Raw genomic sequence first — 14,536 nt, 5'->3', positions numbered from 1 at the left:
ATGAAAACTTATTTATATATGAAACGTATATTAATGATTATAAAAAATTGTTATCTGAATACTTTGTTTTGAATATGAATAAGGGTACACCTATGGAATTCGTATGGGATGCAAGCAAAGCGTATATGAGAGGAGTGCTGATGAATATAAATAAAACACATAGATATAAACAAGGGTTAAAACAAACAGAATTGGAAGAGGAAATTAAGAGGAAAGAGTTGGAGTTAACAGTGAATCCAGGCGATACAAAGGTTAAGGAAGCAATCACCATATTAAAATCTCAATTTGACATGTTGATCTCTGACCAGGTAGCCACTAGTTTATTATGTGCAAAACACAATCCTTTTTCTAATGCAAACAAACCTGGCAGATGGTTAGCTTATCAGATTAGGAAAAAAAGGAAAACTCGAAATATATCTAAACTGACTTACAGAGGGAAGGAGGTGTTTCAACAGGAGGAGATTCAAAAGGCATTTGGGGAATTTTTTACAGAATTGTATAAAGGAGATAAAATTAATGGTTTAGATATAGACAAATATTTAGATAAAGAGAAAATACCCTCGGTTAGAGAAGAGCACAGGCAAAAATTGAACCAACTAATAACCTCGGGGGGAATTTTGCAGGTAATTAAGCAATTAAAGTTAGGGAAAGCACCAGGTACAGATGGTTTGACAGCGGTTTACTATAAAAATTTACAGTTAGAAATGATAGAACCTCTTAGAGAATTATTTAATAAGATTCAAACGGAAGGTAAGGTGCCTCCATCTTGGAAGACAGTGTTTATATCTTTGATACCCAAAGAAGATCAAGATACTATCCAACCAAAAAATTATAGACCTATCTCATTACTTAATGTAGATTATAAAATTTTTACTAAAATACTAGCAAATAGGTTAATGCTGGTTATTCAACAATTGATACACACTGACCAAACAGGTTTTATACAGGGGAGACAGATGAAAAGTAATGTTAGATTAATTATTAATGCATTAGAATATTTGGGAAAGAACAACCAAAAAATTATAGACCTATCTCATTACTTAATGTAGGTTAATGCTGGTTATTCAACAATTGATACACACCGACCAAACAGGTTTTATACAGGGGAGACAGATGAAAAGTAATGTTAGATTAATTATTAATGCATTAGAATATTTGGGAAAGAACAACCAAATTCCTGCTGCGTTCATATTTTTGGATGCTGAGAAGGCCTTTGATCGAGTTAACTGGCAATTTCTGTTGAAGATATTGCAAAAAATGCAGATAGGAGATAGTTTTTTACAGTCAATTAAAGCAATATACCAACAGCAAACAGCACAAATCATAGTCAATGGAAGTTTAACAGACTCTTTTCAAATTGGAAAAGGTACAAGACAGGGCTGTCCTTTGTCCCCACTATTGTTTATTATAACAATAATAAACAATAGTAGTTAATTCAACAAGTATTGTTGAATAAAATACGGGGCTTGGAGGGTCTAAAAGGGATCAAGATTAGGCAGCAAAAATACAGAGTGCGCACCTTTGCGGATGATCTGGTCATAATATTGGAACAATCACAGGAATCCAGTATGGTTTTAATGAATACGATTAATCAATATGGTCAAGTGTCTGGTTTTAAAATAAATTTAGGAAAAACAAAAATATTAGTTATAAATATGAATACCAAACAAAAGGAAGAACTAGGAGGGATGCTAGGATGCGAGGTAGTCAAAAAAGTCAAATATCTTGGAGTTAATATTTTAACTTCAAATGGGAAACTATATAAGCATAATTATGAACCACTTTGGCATAGTATACAGATAGAGATGAAAAAATGGGAAAAATTGCACTTATCTTTGCTGGGTAGGATAGCGGCAGTGAATGAACATCTTACAAAAAATTTTATTTCTCTTCCAAATGTTACCTATACTTAAAAAAGATGCAAATCTTTTAGAATGGCAGAAGGGTATTAACAAATTTGTATGGGCAGGAAAGAAGCCGAGGGTAAAGATGAAAATAATGCAAGATGTACGCGAGAGAGGAGGCTTGAAATTACCTAACCTAAAACTATATTATGATGCAGTGGCGCTATCTGTAATTAGTGATGGGACTCATTTAACTAATGATAGAATATTGAATATTGAGGGACACGATCTGGTATATGGTTGGCATGCTTACTTGTTATTCAACAAAAAATTGGATAAGAATTTTAAAAGTCATATTTTAAGAAATGCTTTACTGCGGGTCTGGAAAAAATACCATTATAAATTAGATGACAAGATACCCATGTGGGCAATTCCTAGACACACAATTGAAAATATGAATATAGCACAAAAAAGGATAGAATTACCTACAGACAGCTTCTCATTTTGGAGAGGGGGGTACTACAACTAAAATCTTTAGAGGTATTAAAAGAGGAGAAGGTAGTTCAAACATGGTTCTACCTCACACCAGGCTATCTAGGACAATAGCCAAAGAGCACTTAAGTCACATTATAGTCTACATATACACTGACATTGTGCCAACTATACTGTTCTACTTAATGCCAACAAATGACAACCAACGCTACTGAGAATATGTTAAATAACATAAAAGCATTAAAGTGCAATAAATGTATAAGCAATAACAAGCTTGCTGCAGAAATACAATTTTTCTATTTCCTCAAACTATGTGCCAAGAGAGATGTTTGCCTTATTCATACTTGCACAACACATTAATGTTCCATACTTGCTGCCTCACCACTTGTACCTATCAAGACTAAAAACCAGAACAAAACTGGGTCTTCTGATAAATCAGATTCCCCTCTTAAGCAGATACCATGCATTAATTTTTGCAGATGGTTGTATAGTGAAAAAAGCACAGAAACTACTTTTTGGCATTTTCATATCAGAAGGAACCTGATCTACCATATAGTATTCATGTACATTTTGTTACAGAGAAAGACCAAGACATTGCTAGAACAGCGTTTCCCAAACTTTCCAGGTTGGTGGTCTGGGGCGGGGGGGAGAGGGGATGGTTTTGCATAAGAGGCATGCATGCATGCATGCACAGCTTCAATTGTGTAAGCACGAGTAAGGCTGCACATACACACATGCTCAACTGCCACTGGCACGACCCGGTTTGAATGGGCTGTGGCCCGATAGTGAGTCGGGGACCCCTGTGCTAAAATATCACAGTGCTAATCAGGAAAAGAATGCTAACTATTCTTACTGTGAACTCTCCCAATGGACAAGAAAACTCCAACATCTCTACTAAGGCAATGCTGGAAAATTCTGAGGTATCTGGGGAGGTACCAGGTTGTTAGAACCCCTAGCAAAGCTCATCCATATTCATAAGCACCTATCACAATGTCACTCAAAGAAAAATTATACTATGCTTACATACAGTGTTCTTTGCCAAATAAAGCTTAACTTGCTTCAGCTAGCTTAGAAAGATCTGGTTAAGTCACCAGGCAAAAAGCCAGGTGTTCTAGTCCTGCCTTAGGCATGAAAGCCAGCTGGGCGACTTCTGTTATTCTTGCATATTCACCTTCTAGCTTTTAGTCAGCAAAGCTAAAAGGCTGTAAGAGAACCCATAGTTATCTTCAGATTGATTCCTCCCTTGACAAGCCAGGTAATTTTCAAAGACAAATCAAAAATTAGAACAAGGAGGGCCTACAGAGTAAAAAAAAATCACTCTTCTACGCCAGTCCTTTAATTCCCAACACATTTGTTCCTTAACTTTGTTTCAACTGCAAAGAGAACAATATCAATGGTGGCATGTCAAGGATTTTCCATCAGCCAATAAAAAGTCTGATTATCTTCCTGTTTATATCTTTGATACCTCTGTTGCTGGTCACATCTGTACCTGAGGTTAAGTAAGAATGGGATGAAGTGAAGCGGGCCCCTCGAGATAATACATGGTAATGAATGAGAAGTTGGAAATCCTCCCTTGGTTAGACATTAATCCAAGCTTGAGAAAGAGTGGGATTTTTTTCCTTTGGGGTAATCTTTTAAGTATCCTGGAAATTTGTTTCTAAAATAAGCTCAGGAGAAAATCCAAATTCTAATTAATTGTAAATTGAGTTTTTTTTCCTGCAATAACTGTTGAATAACTCTGTTCTAGGTGAGCTGTATCACTAATGCAGTGCCCAGATCATAGACTGTCATTTAATCACCACTAGAAACTGGAGTCTCCTTCTGAAAGAAATACATACCATCCTTTATGCGAAAGAGCAAGGAAGGATCAGCAGCTTCTGTGGAGAAATAGGCAAAACCTTTCGAATCCCAAAAGAGTTCATCTTGTTTTTGCTGAAGCTGCACAGCCCATTCCAACCAGCTAGGGTTCAGTGTGGCTTCATATAGATCAAAGAGTGCTTGGATTACAAAGACATAGTCCTCTAAGTATCCATGGACAGGCACAGAACTAGAAAAAAACAAAGGAGAAAAAAATCCAGCCTCATAATAGGAGTTCATAGCTATCATTAATAAATCCAATTATTGCTATGAGCACCTCCAAAGAAATGTATGTGAAATATTTCCAGCCATTTCTGATATTCCAAGGGAAGATCCAAGATTCTGAATGTTTAAATGACATTCTCTAATATCCAGGCAAAAGTCTATTTCTTTTACCTTGTGGCAATGACTTTGACCTTGTCTTCTCCAATATGAGAGTGAGAATAAGTGTTTGTTCTGAGAATTTACTCTCACTCTCATACCAGAAACTGCCATAGGAGATTGTTACATAAGTACTGCTGGAGAATCTAGCAGTATTTTATACAATATAGGGAGTGGGGCATAATATTTTTATGTGGATATATATAAATATATGTATCTGTCTATATACACATTCTATCCCTACTCTTAGACCAGCATTTTCTCCCACTATTCTAATTTATAAAATACTGAAAGATATACTTTTTTAAATGTCTTCTTTTGCTCTGGATATTTGGAAAAAACCAGCATAGATAGTTCTGAAATCCAGTGTAAATGTTTTCTATCTTCTTAGATGGAAAGCAAAGGATAATAACCCTCTTTTGAAAACAGTGGCTATTGTATTTTGGACACAAGGCAAGTAGAGAACCAATCTCTTTCTCCAAATGTGTGGACCAAATAAGAAAAATAGTACTTCAATCTCCCTTGAAGTGATATTACAAAGGTGAAGAAAATGGAAATTAACCTGGGAGCAAAACATTTATCCATGAAAAGGTAAATGCAAATAGTTTCATCGTAACCTCTTCAGTCTTCCCTTCTTTGTTTCTTCTCACCATCTTTACTCCCACCAACTCAATTTGCTAGCAAATTTGTTAAGCAAAGTTCGATCTGAGATGTAAAAAGCAGGTGTGGAACTGCTGCTATCACAAAGTAGTAAAGCAAATCACCCTTCCTTTCTGATTTTCTGATTACCCCTAACTCTATTGACATATATGTAATTTGTGTTTGGTCAAGAGAAGAGCAATTTTAAGATGATATAGCCTGTCACAAAGTGGATATTTGCACAACTAGCCAATCTCACAGAGATATCTACTGGCTCCTATGAAAAGGCAAGAGGCAGTAAAAAGCCTTTTAAACTACAATGTACTCTAAGTTCTTCCACTATACACCTAATTTTAATCAAAACATTTCCTCCTTCAGATGGAATCCTAACTGTCTGCCAAGGGGGTCTTATAATGCCTCAGTGTTATTGGATACTCTTACTTATCCACAGACAAGACACATAGAAACAAATACAGGTTTTCAATGTTTACTTTTCACTGTGTAAAACCTCAATTTATTCTCACATACATAATGCCCATTCATATCTACCCAACTTAAAGCATGGCTGGATTTGAGTTTCAAAAATTAAAGCAGGATTTAATTCTTTGAATTACAGTTTCAAAGAATTAAAGCAGGACCCCACTATGCACACTCCTTGATTCTATGGAATGGCTCAACTATTCAATCTTGGCAGTTTACTCATGACTAGTACTTTTTCATCTCATCCAGTTCTCATGGGAATTACCTGATGATTTGAAAGCAACTTTTGCTATATCTCCTTGAATGCATCATTCCACCTAGACTAAGTAGGCTGCAATCTTCTAGAATAAGGTTTTCTGCCACTCTGGTCTGACCTTAATGACCTTTATATACTACATATTTCGTATCATCTATTCACATAAATATATGGTGCAGGTAGTCCTCACTTAATAACAGCCCTGTTTAGTGATCATTCAAAGTTATGATGTGCTGAAAGTTACTTGTGACCAATCCTCAGACGTATGATCATTACAGTGTGCTTGTGATCATGTGATCACCATTTGTGTGCTTCACAGCTGGATTTCAACAAGTAGAGACAATGGAGAAACCAGCAGTAAAATTGCAAGCCATGATCACATGATGTCTTGTTTAATGACTGTATTGCTTAGCAGCAATTTCTTATCCCAATTGTGGTTGTTAAGCGAGGACTACCTGTATAAAACCATATTATCAGTATACTGTGGCATTATCTAATAGCTATCATTACAAGTTAGGCATACTGTATTTCTATCAATATGGTTATACATGATCAGCATACTCTCCAGGTCTGCAGTGAAACGCTGCTATCATTTAAATACTGAAGCTCTAGAGTACTTATTTTAGAAGTGCAACCTGAAAATTGCCATCTCAAATGTAAACCATCCTCTGTTCAACCTCAGCCAAGAATAGTAGTGTTTGCCTACTGGGTACTCGGTCTCCATGAAGGGGCCGTGAGATTGGTGTAGACAAAGCAGGTTGAGCATGTAAGCAAAAGTATTACTCTCTCCACTAGGTTATTAAAAAATAAGAACAATAAAAAACAATACCAAGAACAAATAATAATAATAAATTCCTTATACTTACTAAGTCCAGATATTGTGCTGCTAATTCAAGCTAGTCTAGATATTAGTGAGAATTTTATCATTTTGTTCTTTAGAATATGATTTGTTTCTCGTTTTAAGTATGGCTGTGATATCTGGACTTCCCGGTTGGCAGAAAAGTCTTTTGTACCATCTAAATGTCAACTGTATCTTTGTAGCTCAGATACGGTAACCTGTTTAAGGATATAGCCGAGGATCAAGTGAGGGGAAAAAACCCAGGCTGGAAACTCCAAATTTCATGTCCAGATGTATAAGATTAAAAGAAGTATATATAGGCCACATCTGCCTAGCATGCCTTTAGATGTTTTAATTTTCAGCTTCACTGGTTTCTCTCCCCAGGAAAATTCTAGGTCTACCATTCTCCAATATGAACTGCCTCTTCTCATCCATACTTCTTTCAGTATTACAGAAACAAAAATGCAGTGGCTACGTATTTGTGTAAGAAAGATGTATGGGTTTTATTTTTCAGGCCAGGGTATTTATTCATGCATCCCAGTACAGTTTTGCTTTTAGTTGGCAACAATTCTGCATGGACCTGAGCACAAATCTTTCCCTGTGCCTATTAATTAATATTTTTAACTGGATCCAGGAGGATGAATCAGAACCTCAGCATTTACAGCAGGTAGTCCATGCCTGAGGTAAGCCCCATTTTCCCTTGGTCCATGTTTTCTTCTGTTTGATGGCATTGTAGTGCCTGGGATTGCCTGTAACTTACCTGTGGGTCACTGTGTTGCCTTGTCCTTGGTAACAGGTTCTTAGGAGCTTTCCACTGCTGGCATTAAACATGTGGTTTTGCAGGAAGGAAGCTGCACATACAGCTCGGTCAATGTATTCTTTCTTGCCTAAGATGGTTCCACACTGAGCAAAGCCAGAGATCATCAGTCCTAGAAAGCAAATTAGTGGGAGACTGCTCATTTGAATTCATACCCTCAGAATATTCAACCTGTATTTCTTTTGAGCCAGAATAAGTCTCCTCCTAGATTATCACTTCTTCCTTAAAATGGCTCTTTTCACATATGCTGAAGACAGGTAAAAGCAAATTATCATTTCTCAAATGCTTCACTTGTCACATGATCAGAGCATTATTTTATATGCTTTCTTTTGCTCTTAATCAGTGATTCAGGAAAAAAAAGAAATGGACAGTATTTTCATCACTCATGATCCACATGATTCACTCGCAGACGTTAGGGCTTGGTAAAATAATACCCTGCAAAGATCACCAATCAGTAGGTCTTCTTGGCTCTGAAATGTTTTTCCTGCACTTTTTTAAAAAATGAATTTAGAAACTTAAATGGAAGATTTAAGAAAGCTTACCTGAGAATTCTGGAACCATTTGGGCGGCACACACATTACCAGGACAGAGAGCAAGTGAGCTGGTCTATTATTTTTTCATTATATATAGTATGTTCAAGTATCTTCATTTCATAAAGGAGAGAAGTGCTCCCTCTATAGTCATATAATGTGAAAAACTACAATAATATAAACACCTTCATGGATTAACAAAGGGGTTTTTTTTTGTTTTGTTTTTTTGGCTGCAAGGGAATAGGAAAAAGGTGCTACTGCCACCTGCTGCCAAAACAGTTTCAATAAACTGTTCCAGAATATTTTTGGCCAGAAGAAAAAAGAGCAAAAGATCAAAAACCAGAAGAGGAAAAAAAGAACTAGCTGACTTCAATGATTTTATAAACTATTCTTCTAACACCACAGAAGCAGGCTTATCAGGTGTGGTTAAGTCTGCTCACCAAATTATTTCCCTTGAACGGCCGCACAATGGAAGAATTTATGGCAACGAATATACTGCTCTCCCCTCACAGAAGTCTTCCAGGCAGTTTGGTAAGGGTGTTTGTTACTGAGCTCCATGCAAAAGAACAAACCTCACCATTCCAGGATGCCAGCATCTTGCTGTCCAGATGGGGCCGTGGCCTCTGAGTTCGTGCCTTATATAGTTTCTGCCTACTTTTAACTAGCAACGTCTTCAACTCTTCCAGCCCCAGTCCAAATCGGGCAGCTGTAAGTTCCAGGGAATATTGCATTATCAGAACATTTTTTCTTTTTAATTCATTGTGAGGGTCCTGAAATAGAAGATCAGTGTAAAAAAATAAAGAAAGCCTCCTTAAGCCCTTACATGGTAGAATGATATATATGATGTGACCCATCAATGGAATATTCTCAGATGGGAAATTTTTACTGATTTCATCCAATATTATTCGTGTGTGTGTGTGTGTGTGTGTGTGTTTGATTTTTTTTAACATGGGCATTATTTCTGCAGTTAGGGGAGGTGCTTAAAAGATTTCTTAAATATTGCAAAGGTTTTGCCATTGGAAAAAGTTTGAATATCCCTAACTACTTCATCTATCACAACACTGTCATGACCTTATCAAAAGAAAATAGTCCTTCCTGGACAGTGGTGAGTTCCGGATCCTGTTCCAATCGGCCTGGTGGCGTCCAGATGGATGTGGGCAGCACACGCACATAGCATACACATGCATTGTATCTGCCAGCGATGCCTCCGCAAGCCTCCATGACGCTCCAGCTGCTCAGTGTCGCACAGGTGTTGTATACACCATGCGCCATGCGCGGAAGCGCCAAACGCTTTAAAAGACAGGAAAGGAGCTCGGGCGGGTGGGTAGGCCCTCCAGAGCATCGTACCAGAATAGCACCTGGTGTTCCAGGTAGGCTCCGGTACGCCTGTACCGGGGCGTACCGCCTGCAACCCACCACTGTTCCTGGACTTCCTTAAGTAATTATTCTCTTCTGTCAAAAGACCAAATTACCTATAAAGCCTTTTCACTACTTTGGGAGCATCAAATAGTGAAATTCATTTTCAAGTTCAAGTTCAACTTTTTAATCAACTAGTATTGCCTTATTTTACATAGCAACTACTGACTGAATATTTTTTAAACAAAGAACCCTATGAATATCTTGCAGCACCACAGGACTTTCCCCTACCATTTTCTTCCTCCCTAGAATGACCAACTGAGGATGCAACATTGTCTGATCTTTATCTCTGTGGGATCATCTAGATATGTCAGTTTCCCTTGATAGTTTGCTCCCAGAGCAAAACAAAACAAAATGGATAGCCTCAATGAATTAGCTAAACACAACATAGTTCAATACAATCAGGACAAAACAAATAAAGCTATCAAATGCATGCCCTAAAAGTGAGAATTCTTAATTAGAACCAGCAACTTGTTGCTGCTGATTTCCCTAAGCCTGTCTTAGGTAACATTTAACTGATCTCAAGGTTATAGTTCAAGGCAAGCCTTATTAATAAACAACTCATGGATATAGATAGTCCTTGTTTAATCACTGCCTCATTTAATAATCACTCACAGTTACAACTATGATGGGAAAGCAACTTCATGACCAATCTTTGCATTTACAATCTTTGCAAGTCTGTAAAGCAAAGGGAAGCTAAGACCATAAGCACAATCATAGTTTCTCTTAGCAATCATTTCACTTCATGACTGAGCTGACAGTTTCAATTGTGGTTACTAAACAAGGACTACCTGTATTTAGTATATAAGAGAATTAAAAAGGGGGCAAGACAACTGGATATTTATTTCAATAATGAAAACTTCTAGTATCCTATCAGCTTTGAGAAGAACTAGTGATCCTGAATTCTGAGATCTTAGAAAGAGTAGTGTCTCATCAGAACTCAGAATCCTGTGCCCAGCAAGACACAGTCACCTGTTGGTGAACACACAGTTCCCCAACCTTTCCTACTTTGCAGAGTGGAGGGGAAGGAAATAAGGGACAGTTCCGTGTGAGCAGCAAACAAGTGCTCCATTTGCGCAAGTGCCAGGCATGCACACCCACTTCTTGTGCAAATGGAGCACATGCGCACATTCACTTGCTACTCGTGCAAGTAAGGATGCATGCATGTGCTCAACCAACACTTCTGCCTCCTGGTTCCGAAGGCCCGATCATGGTTGGGGTGGTTGAGGATCCTTGGTGAGGACCCCTGGGCTAGCACATGTGTTGTCACTAATAAGGGACTCAACTTTCCCACTCTTAGAGGTCCTCTAAGCCAACCCTTCCCAATTGTACCTTCATTGGATTCACATTGCCATCTTCCTTCATTCCATAGTGATGCATGAAAACATCTGCCACAATTTTTTCCTCTTGGATCCCTTCAACTGGGTCTGGCAGGAGCTGTCGAATCTCTTCAGCCGTCCATACGCAAAATGCACCCTCTTGCTTTTTCTCTGATTGGACTGTAGCATATGAATCGGCATCCTCTGCACTGTAGAACCCTCCTGACTGAAAACCAAAGAATTAACAATATCATAGACTTTAATGTATAACCCAATTTTTAAAGTATATATGCAAGGTGGTAAGATCTGCCTAAGAAAAGGGACTGATTGAGAAGTCTCCTTTTTTCACTCCTGAGGCTGCCCAATATACCCATTCCTTGTTGAATAATCTTGTTCCAATGGCCAGGTTATTAAATGAAATATTTGCAAAGTGAGCATGTGATTGACTGAGAGACAGAGATGGTGGCATCTCATTTAGATAAAGTTATTTCGTACAGTTATGCCACCGTTATTCTCACTCAGCGTGGATTGTTATCAGGCATATGAAATTTAGGAATGCGTGATGTCTGCAATAGGTCCAGATGTTAACCTATTCTTCAGAGGCAAAAATAAAGAATGTTGCCTGAAAAAAAAAACTAGACATTTTCTTTAAAAAACTAGGAACTTTCTACAATATAACCATGTATAAATAAGTAGGAGGAACAAAATTTAGATACATTCTTTCACATTTCTGAAATTAAAATTAACACATTCCTAAGTAAAGAATCTCTGCTTTAAACCACCAGTCTCTACCCTACTTTAAAATTTTTGAGTTTTCTGTTCTAGAACACATCTGCAGAACTGGTCATCCTTAGCTGGGTAAATATGGCACAATTGCCTTGGTCTTGACAACCCATTTTAACCATAGATACATTTATTCCAGGTGTTGCAGGCAACTCAGCAGCTTATCATCATCTAGTAGCAGTAAACCTTACAGTGTCACTCAGATCCCGAGAAACATAAAGCAAAATATCTGCTGCCGTGTCTGCAAAGAATTCATCACCAGAAATCTGCACAAAATACAAGAAAACATTATTCCAGAAAAATGAAATTGGAAGGAAAACACTATGCAATAATTCTATTTTTAGAATAAACAATGTAAAAAGACAAAATGGGAGTAAGGAGAAGTTTTATACAAAACCATGAAACCACAGGTTGTCTAATATCTAGGCCAGAATATGAAGTTTGAAAAGATATCATTTACATGTTGCAATGTTACACAATTCAATCACATCCTGAGATGATGTTTACTATTCTTATTTCACACCTGAGAATATTAGATATTTCTCAGCTGTAATAGCTCACATTTAATCTTTTAAAACCACTTAAACTTATACGTGATATGGAATTTGGCCAATAAGCATATTTAGAATGTTGAAAAACTGCTGTAGGATTAATATCAAAAGCTTCAAGGACACAGGGCTTGACGATTCCTAAAACAGCTATTAAGGTGGAAAGCAACCAGACCCAATATTCCCATCTACTAGAAGACAAAGTAATTATGCCTACCCCCACTCTATTTCTTTATTTTGCTGTTTTACAGTTATTTTTTTGTTTCCTGAACAGGTGGCAAATTTCCAATAAAGTAATAGGCTGGAATCATCAATATCCATTTTTGGTTTCTAAGAATACAGCCCATATGGAGCAAAACAAGTAATCTTGCAAATAAAGATATTATTAAAGGCCAATGCTTTGCTTTGCAGCTTGCCTGTTTCCTTAAAATTAAATACATAAAAAAGTTCTGTTAAAAAAGTATGTCAGGTTGGGGCAAAACCGGGTAGAAACCGTGCTGGAAATCCTAAGTATACAGACAACCATGGAATCATTATAATCTTAAATCCATAAGAATATACTTCACAAATATTACTACTTAAATTAACGTAGAAAAGTCTCCTGATTAAATCGAGTTCTGAGATTTGGCCAATTGTAGATTCTTGTGAATTTCACAGTTGGAAATCCTTTTTGAACTCCATCTGCAGAACTTGATAAAGACCAATTAAAATCAGGGTAGGAGAAAGAAAAATGGTTTATCCTTAAGCTCTCTTCTCTACCCATGCTCATTTCAGCCATAATTCTTCACACAAAATGTTAACAAAAGTGTCATATGTACAGTCAATCACTGGATGGCTATCCAATCTATTTGTGTCAAAAGAGCCATCACACAACTTACAATTAAAATTCATCAATACAATAGCATTGCATCAATAGTTATATATTCATTTATTAATTTACTGCAAGAGTTACCCTATGCTATGATGGGAAGCCAATACATTTTACAAATAAATAAATACAAATAATTAAATGATCACTATTTTCTGCTGATACTAATAAAAGGAAAACAGACATTTTGATAAAGAACTCCAAATAATTATAAGCTTCTGTACTTTCATCCTTTACCACAGCAATCTGTTCCCGTTTATCTGATCAGCCGACAATAAGGAAAAGTGAGCAGGATGCTTAGGCCTCTGGAGACTGTGGAGTGTGGGCCTAAGAACTATACTCTCCATAAATTTCCATAGCACCAGAGTATAAATATATTAAAATATTAGTATTTCTTAGCCCATAATGAAACATAGTTGTAAACTAACATAAACAAGAGTTATGCCTCAATTTCTGTTTCCCACAAAACCTGAAAGTGAAAAACAAAAATATAGCTGCTCAGAAGATTTTAAGGGAACATGTTTGGTACACCTTTTATGGGAGATTATTTTGCAAAAAAAAATACTGCTACAGGAAAAGGCCTTGTGCTCTATATAAACAAACAGTAATTGGTTACAGACCCAACTTTGAGGTATACAATGCCACAAAAGACAGAATATTTGTGAAATGAATTACCATTTTCATTTAAAATGAGGAATAGTCAGCTTTAAAAACTATCGCTCTTGTAATTTTAAGCAGCATGAAGTAAAAACAAACAAGCAAAAATCCCTTTTAATACATATTGTAATATCATGGTAATCATGGATTTGAAACCTGGTGACTCCAATTTATTTTTACAAAATCTAAACAAATGCATGTCCTATCATATATTTCATATATCCTCTAGTACAATTCTAATATTATCTATTTTAAAGCATTTCAGGATTTCTACAGGATCTAACAACTCAAGTGCATTTTTATTTGTACATATCTGCATTGCTTCAAGAGAAGGAATGGCATTATAAATAGTAGAATTAACCATAGGATGTTTTTGAAAAGCAAACAAACTAGTTATGAAGGACAACTAAAATCTGGAAAGAGACTTTGAAGAACAAAGGGATATCATATAATTATGTGGGTTCTGTTGTAAAAGCTACAAACCAAAAGGTATCCTGCCATATTGCTAACATAAAGTGAAGAATGAAAGATCTATATACTACTAAAATTGATTTCTATAAAACTTTAGCGGGGCACCATAAGGACAAAACCTTTTGAACCAAGGTACCTCAAATGAGCTAACTTATAGAATATGTTCAAAATTCAGTATTTATTATTACAACATTATCACAAAGCGGTTTATGACATAATACAAAATGGCATAAAACATTTCTTGTGCTGATGTTTGTGTTATACAGTTCAACATGACTATTTTCAAGGCAGATATATATCTGAAAGTATCCCAACTTTTCCAGTTGAAGAAAAAAGTACA

General features: G+C 36.6%; 1 protein-coding gene across 2 annotated transcripts in view; it reads right to left on the bottom strand.

Moving 5' to 3' along the window:
• The window catches only part of SPATA20 (spermatogenesis associated 20), a 51,303-nt gene that overhangs the window by 23,228 nt on the left and 13,539 nt on the right, over nt 1-14,536 (bottom strand). The window contains exons 9-13 of one of the 2 annotated variants that reach the window (XM_087710020.1): nt 11,844-11,918; nt 10,883-11,095; nt 8,712-8,904; nt 7,548-7,716; nt 4,175-4,383 (exon numbers count right to left, since the gene is read on the bottom strand). In XM_087710020.1, coding sequence (XP_087566146.1) covers nt 4,175-4,383; nt 7,548-7,716; nt 8,712-8,904; nt 10,883-11,095; nt 11,844-11,918 — 859 coding nt within the window. The remainder of the gene's footprint in view (nt 1-4,174; nt 4,384-7,547; nt 7,717-8,711; nt 8,905-10,882; nt 11,096-11,843; nt 11,919-14,536) is intronic. The other variant, XM_087710021.1, reaches the window with a different exon arrangement.

The sequence above is a fragment of the Thamnophis sirtalis genome, unplaced genomic scaffold, assembly GCF_051295495.1.
Source record: "Thamnophis sirtalis isolate CommonGarterSnake01/CBP01778 unplaced genomic scaffold, rThaSir2_p1.2 scaffold_3, whole genome shotgun sequence".
Lineage (NCBI taxonomy): Eukaryota > Metazoa > Chordata > Lepidosauria > Squamata > Natricidae > Thamnophis > Thamnophis sirtalis.
This window is presented reverse-complemented; position numbering and strand designations above follow the sequence as displayed.